This window comes from Monomorium pharaonis, chromosome 2 (genome assembly GCF_013373865.1).
Source record: "Monomorium pharaonis isolate MP-MQ-018 chromosome 2, ASM1337386v2, whole genome shotgun sequence".
In the NCBI taxonomy this organism is placed as follows: Eukaryota; Metazoa; Arthropoda; class Insecta; order Hymenoptera; family Formicidae; genus Monomorium; species Monomorium pharaonis.
The window spans coordinates 13,857,988-13,865,579 of NC_050468.1; the positions used below are offsets into that span (position 1 = coordinate 13,857,988).

General features: G+C 41.5%; 1 protein-coding gene across 1 annotated transcript; it reads right to left on the bottom strand.

Moving 5' to 3' along the window:
• On the bottom strand, positions 1 to 7,095 carry LOC105830078 (proton-coupled amino acid transporter-like protein CG1139). Its single transcript, XM_036283208.1, has 9 exons — positions 4,698 to 7,095; positions 4,307 to 4,384; positions 3,985 to 4,071; positions 2,981 to 3,253; positions 2,419 to 2,773; positions 2,080 to 2,258; positions 1,437 to 1,621; positions 786 to 1,026; positions 1 to 408 (listed from the first exon to the last, which is right to left on the bottom strand). Coding segments are annotated over exons 1-9 (1,407 nt in total). The 5' UTR covers positions 4,700 to 7,095; the 3' UTR covers positions 1 to 401.
• Positions 7,096 to 7,592: the final 497 nt, after the last annotated feature.

Here is a 7,592-nt window from a genome sequence, read left to right on the forward strand (position 1 = left end):
TTTCATCATCCTGTGTCCCACGTGTGTGTGCATGATAAGCCCAGCAGCAGCAGCAGCAGCCATTGACGCCTCGGTGATCTGACGCGATTATACGTCGCGCGCGCTTCTCTCGCCGTATTCCCTCTTTTCTCTCTCCTTTTTTCTGGCTCTCCTCGCTTTTTGTCCCTCACGAGCTTCACGCCTTTTTCGCGGTTTTTCCAGCCGCCTCGCCGTTGTCGTCGTCGCCGTCGCTGCCGCAGCTGCCGTGATTAGGCTGAATCGCGCGTAAACGGTGTGGCGGCTTTAGAGCCGCGCCCGAAGACAAAAATGGAAAACGCTACGAGGCATGCCGACGGTATTTTCATCGGGCTGGGGACTACGAACAGAGACTAGATTAAGATAACACCGCCGTCGCTCCGGTTTCAATCCCTGAAAAGAATTAAAAAGTCCATCATCACGTCGTTCTTCTTTGTGTTGACGTAAATGCGAATATACATTCTGACCATATTTATAATCAAGATACCAGAACAGCTTGTAAGCATTATTCGACGAGCACAACAGCTATTTTAATTTAAAAATCTTTAAGTTTATCTTAAATTATTGTCACACAATTTTCGAGCATTTTAATTTAAAAAAGAATTTTTTAACAACGATTTTTATATACTTGAATTTTTTTTATAAATTTGGCGTTATAAATACCGTTCTAAGATTTTACAATTGCAAACTGTTATGTTATAAGATTTTATAATTTTATTAAAATTTAAATTCTTAGGTAATATTGCCATTTATATAATTATATTCCGTACCCGTATCTAAAGTACTTCACGAGTAAGATCATATTGGTCGTTATGGCGCACACAGCCGCGATAAAAGCGATGGTAAACATGGAGACGCCCAGAATTAGTCTCCATTTAAACCTTCCGAAATCCGCGTGATGCACGAGAATGTATAAGGTAACCGGGATCAATGTGGCCAATGTAGATATGCATATAGCGCCGACCAGACCGGTAAATAGATCAAGCCTCGGGATCGCCGCCGCCAGAATGCCTGCAAGACACGAGGATTCCGCTTTTGTCTCAGAAAATTTCCCTTCTCGCCGAGTAACAACGACGCGCGTATTATCGATTGGCGTAATTAGAGCAAATTAAAGCAAGTAGCGCAGTTAGTATAACGTTGTAATAACTCCGGAGCGATCCGGTCAAACGGGACTTCGACAAAATTGAGCGTCTACATCAAATTCCGCGAAAGTGGATTCCTGAACTTTAGTAATATCTGGGTCTAAAGCGGACTGTAATCGGACGGATTGATCGATTCCACGGAGTTGGTCGCTCCGAGATAAAGGGAGGAAGAGGGATTCAATCCGTCGCGGTCCATCGAACCTGACCGAGTTTACCTTGAAGGTAACAAGAGTGCGGAACAACGCGCGAAAGAGATTGTAAAAAGAAATTGTCGTTTACACGTGACGATGGTGATGCCGAAACGAATGATCAGATCCCAAAGGAACGGTGTTCCTTTGCAGGTGCCGCCCTCGATCGCCGGTATGGCATAGCTGTACTTGAGAATCCGAATGGGCATGTAACACTGTAGCCCGTACGTGAAGTACATTGCCAGCGCTTGCATTACTAGTGCCGCTATCGTCGGTCTAAATAATGGATGGAACAATGAGATATTATTATAGAGAGCAGAAGAGAATTGCTGAACCAGTTGCCTAAATTATTTCTCATATTTTTATATTTTATTCCAATACTTTATATTTTTTAAATACCGGTTCTAATATTTTTATGCACATTCTAATATATTTTATATTTTTATTTAATATGAGCAACATTTAGTGACAAAAATATTAAATACATGAGAAAAGAGCAGTAAACAAAGATTTAATAGATTATACCTTATTCTATGTGTGCTAGAAACACTTTAAAAGGTCGGGTACAATTGATGTTAAATTTTAATTCATTTATGTAGCTGATAATAATTTTATCACTTTGAAATTTTATCTAAACTCTTATATCTTCATTAAAAGTTTATAGTAGAATTTTATATTTTTATATTTATTGTATATTTATATTTGCAATTATTATATGATAAAATTACATTTACCCATCGTGTATCTCATGATTACGGATAAAATTGCCGAGCGCGTCGGGTCCCCACTTCAAGTAACCAATAGAGCCAACGAAAATGTGTATTATAATTAAAAATGCCATGCCCCAGTTCAATATACCGCACATTCTAATGTAATCCCAGGGTTTCTTCATACTATGTTCTATCGCCAATATCTGAAGGATTTAGATATCGTAATTTGAAACATTGTTATCGAAGACTTGTTATTATTGGACATAAAATCGTAAAAAATAATTAAACAAAGTTAAAATTAATTAATTAGAAAGTTTTATAAAACCGAAACTTAACTCGATTTACTAGAGAGTAAGGACTCACCACGCCTGGCGAACACATACTGAAGAAAACCACGCCGATGAACTTCGGGTACAGGTCTATCTTCGGGCCGATCGTGGCCCAAGTATCACCGATTCCGTCTTTCAAAGCGTACACGACTCCAATAAGCCCAGCGGCGAGAAGCAAAATGTTTCCCATAATAGAAATTGGCGCGATGTCCGCAAGATTCTTCATCATGTTCATTGCAAAAAGTAATGGAAATATCATGAGCGCGTAGTAACTTTGACCGATGACTTTTTCACTGTCTATACATTCCTGGATTATGCCGGAAATAAACACGACGTAAACCGAACCGATCCCGATGTAGCACGCCAGCATCGTGATATCCACAATGAGTCTACAAACGAATAAAAATTCAAATACTCTTGGTATTATACTCATCTCTTCATGATACTCATCTCTAAAATACTATAATTTGTAATTTTTATAATTATTAAGTACACACTTAATAATTACACCTATAATTGTTACACTTTATAAAATATTGCACAATTTGTCGTGCAATAAAGGCATGAAATAACACGTAATTACTGAAATTACGAACGTTGCAGCACGTGTAGACAGCCACGGTTTTCGTACATCCGTGGTTAGAGTGGCTACTACCACTTCGTCATACACCAAGATAGGTTTCCTCAGACGAATGCACATCATATGGTGAATTCTGACGAGTAACTGAAGAGACACGGTTATCAGTAGTCCCATAAATGCCGTACCGATAATCCCGATTGCGAGACCGACGCAGGCAAAAGCATTCGGCATGGCGAAGAGACCCGTTCCAGCCGCGCTTTTCACCAAATTTGCGAAAGACCCAAAATCTCTGCAAAAAGAAAAATTAAATTACAATTGAAATAAATGCTTAAATAACACAAAGAAAAGATTAAGATTAAGAATGTAGTTGCGAAATCATAAGATAAAAATATATTCCTTTTTTTCAATAATAAATCACACTTGAATTAGCTATAAAACAGTAATTTACAAGCTCGATTATGCAAAGCAATCAAATGTGAAAACAAAAGTAAAAAAACGAGTGAGATTTAGATTTAATAATAAGTAAACAATAGGTCTTTTTAGATACAATTGAAATAAAATCACAAACGAGACGTTTCGACTTTACTAAATCATTCTCAGTCATAAGTATAAAGAACATCTCGTTTGTGATTTTATTTTGATTGTATGTAAGAAACTATTTTTTACTTGTTAGATCTAAATCTAGCTCATTAAATTTTGTTTTTAAATTTATAAAAATTTAGCTTACAAAATTCTAGACATATTTTAATTAATACTGAAGTAATCCTTATAAAAATGTAAATACTATTATTAATACTTTTAAGGTTTAAAATAAGTAATGATTATTGACCATTTTAATACTGCTCAGTATTACATTTTTATAGGAAAACAGTCTAATAAATGTGTACTACTCACGATAATTTTATAAATATGTTATATAATAATCATTTATCAAAATGATGGATTCAATAGTGAAAATTAATTTTGTTATTATATTGAAAAGATAAGCAACTTAGAATAATTTGAGGGAAATGAACGTACGACACTGGTTTGTAAGTGTCACGATGTATGTGAGGATCATAAACTTCTTCTTGAATGGTAGATTCATTTGGTTCTTCGACCTCATTCCTAAAATATAAAAACATTTTGTTGTAGACAACAATTTGAGTATTTGTAATTAATAAATATTAGAATTAACCCCCCCATTAAAGCTCATGGCCAAATTGATTTTTGTAAAGTATTTTTTGTGTCAGAAATGTATTTTCGTGCTCTTGTCATATTTCTAACCGTTCTAAGCTAACCTTTTCAAGGGCCTTAATAAGTTAAACAAATAGTTTGAGGAAAATAAACGTATGATACTGACTTGTAAGTAACATGTTTTGGAGGCTCAACTTCTTCTTGCGTAGACTTACTCGGTTGCTCTTTCATTATTCGTTCACTCCTAAGTTATAGAAAGCACGTCACGTTATAGAAAGCAATTTTGAGCATTTGCAATGGATAATTGATGTAAATAAATGTTTTAATTGCATCTCTTTCTTAAAACTTTTTAACGTTTCTTTAAATTTTGTAACTTGCTTATGTATTAAGTGATACTTTAAAGGTTTAACGTTTTACATATCAGTCACGCGATTCAAATTCACGAATTAGTAGTCACCCCTCAAAAGTTACAAAATCTGTCATGACTCATTAACTGTACAAATCAAATCAACAGATTTGTAACGAGATTCTAAAAAAAATTCCGAAAATCTACTTACATCTCGACCTGTCAGTTCGCGCAAAAATAGGCTATTTTCCGTGGAAACACGATCGCCCTCAATACGAATCCGCGTCTGATCGCGCGTCAATTCGTCGCGATCGAATCGCTGACGCGGCCCGAGGAAAGGTTCTCTCTCTCTCTCTCTCTCTCGCTTCTCTCGCTTCTCTCTCTCCGTCGCGATCTTCCGTCGACTCGTGACAGCCGTCGGCTCTCACGGCTGATTACGGCCGATTAGTCGACATTAGCATGGATTTCTCGCGCAACTAATTTTCACGGGGAGAACGTGCGAGAGCCGGGGATGCGGATGTGCCCGGCCCGCGGTCGGCGCCGGTATTGTGATCCTCTCGCTCGGCTGGACCGAGCTGACCGACTTAGCGTGCGCGCGCGAACGCGAGAGGAGCTCAGTTACGGAGCTTTCCCGTGAGGGATTTAACGCCCCACGGATCCTCGCGGATTGGATAAAGGGGATCATGGACGACGGTCCGCTGCCCGTGGGCTTCAACCGTGAATCCTCGCGGTTAAGGCCAACGACAAACCGCTTTCTTCTCCTCCTCCGCCCCCTCCTCCGTCCCTTCGAAAGACGAAACTTTCTTGTGTGTCAGCGACGTTCACCGGCGCGGCGATCCTCCCTCGTACATTTCTCTAGTCTCGATGTCTTTGGGTCGATCTCGCCGCTGTATAGGGATGTACGTAGAATGGGATCCGTCGGGCGAGCTAACGCGCAGATTGCTCGTGAAAAGCTAACGCGCGAGTTGTAACTCATTTTGAACTTTTTTTTTGTGCGGTTTTTTTCACGCTTCTTGTTGTATTGAATTTGTCGTATTGAATTTCAGATTGAAATTAGTAAGGTAAACCTGAGGCTGCTCGTAAAAGATTTTAATATTGTGCAATATTGCAGTTTAATTTCTTCTTAAAAGCCAAAATATTCTTTTGCTGCAAAATATTCTTTATCTCTTAATATGCTCTTGCCGCCCCCCTCTCCTTCCAAAACACATCTTACTACTCTTCGTAATGAAGTAAACCTCGAAATAGTCCGGAATAATTCAATATTCAATGTCAATGTTCATTTCTTACCGATATCGTACATGATATTTATGTGTATATATATCTTTGAAATGTTAGATTAAAAATTAAAAATGACTTTGTTGCTTCATTAAAAATTTAACTCCCATCAAAACCGAATAAGAGAAAGAGAGGGAGATCGGGACCGTTCCAAATAAAAAAAAAAAGCGGTTTCTGAGAAGGTTAATGGATCTCCAGTTCGTTTATCGGGGAGGGGGTTGCAGCGGAGGGACGTTGCCAGAGGTAAAAACGTGAAAAGGGACCGATAATATCGGGGACGTCCCGCGGTTCTCGACTGTGACTAAATCCGCGGTGCCCATGCAGTGTTTACACTCGAGATGATGCCTCCTAATGCTAATACGTCGCGCAATGGCGCAATACGCGTAGCTCCCGGGTCTCTCTCTCTCTCTCTCTCTCACTCTCTCTCTTTCTCCCGGTTTCTTAATGCTCAATCGCAATCCAATGAAAAGTGTATGAATGGCAAGCGATTATCAAGTCGAACGGGCGCCCTCAATGTGTCCGTCGAGGCGTCCGCCGGTAACCCCGCTGCGTTAACCGACGTCGAAGCCGAGCCAAATGGTACCGAATCGCCCTCTTCTGTCTCTCCCTCTCGCAGGATTCTCCTCCCTTCCTCCTTTCCCGTCTCGCGGCTCGGTTCTTCTCCTTTTTTTTCCCTTCCCTTCCTCTCCGCTCGATAGAGACCGGTTGGCGACCCCGTAAACTCCCGTGGAACCAATTCGGAAACGCGGGCGCAGCACGTGGCTGGGCATTGCCGGGCGCATTCGTTGTTACTAATCGAGTCAAAGGGCAACTGCCGCGGTATAATTAGCCGCGGTAATGTACATAAACGGTAAACGGTGGCGATTAATAGCGGAGGAAGATCGACGGTGAGTGCAACAGTGGGTTAATACAACCGCTTTGCCGTCGGTGCCTCTTGAATCTCTTTTGATGCCCCGATGTGCGCGTTAAGTAGACCGATTGTAATGATAAATGTGACAATACAATATTTCCCAGTGATAAAATTAATCGATTCAGATGGAACAATATGATACTTTGCGGCTATCGCGCGCGAACAAACTATGGAACAAATCGCGTCGAACGGTATATCGCGTTATATTTCGCTAATTATAATTGTTCGATTGTAATTTCCGTTCGATAATCGAACGTTGCCGAGGGGTGGGAGGGCAAAGGGAGAGATTTCTCCCTTGTATCGGCGTAATTAGGTAGCCGATGGTTTTCCATGGGAATACCGATAATCGCGTGTATCGCTAACGAGCGCGATTTCCAATGCGGCGAAAGAATATATCGGCGGAAGAAGAGGAGGAGGTGGTGGTGGCGGAGGAGGAGGAAGAAGAGGAGATGGAGGGAACAATTGGACAGATCTAACGTGTTTGACGCGCTTTTTCCGCATCGCTGCCGGCGGCGAACGCGAAAATGCGTGCAAAAAGCCTTTTTGTCGGCGTACGCCGAAAATGCGACGTTATTTATCGGGGAAACGTTCGATCCGATTCGGAGAGCAAACGAGGTACGGAACAAACGGTACGGGGCGAAACTGTTTCACTGGCGGCGGCGGCGGCGGGACGGCTCGCGGGCTCGTTGCTCGCGTTCGAAAAATCATTCGAGGAACTTGCCGCTGACGTTTTTGCGTTTCGCTCAGCCCCGCGGGGACGACGTGTGTGCGCGCATCGGCCAGAATCGAAGAGAGAGAGAGAGAGAGAGAGAGAGAGGAGCAGCGCGGCATGGGCGCTGATGCTGCCCGGTGCAGCCGCCGATGGCGTTCCACCGACCGATTTTGTTTGCCGACACGCTCGCCCGGCCCCGTACGCCGTGC

Coding starts and splice junctions, on each gene's coding strand:
- LOC105830078 (XM_036283208.1), bottom strand. Junction 4,072..4,306: donor CCAAAACATGTTACTTACAA/GTCAGTATCATA, acceptor TTTATATTTTAG/GAATGAGGTCGAAGAACCAA. Junction 2,774..2,980: donor CTGTCTACACGTGCTGCAAC/GTTCGTAATTTC, acceptor ATTCGTTTGTAG/ACTCATTGTGGATATCACGA.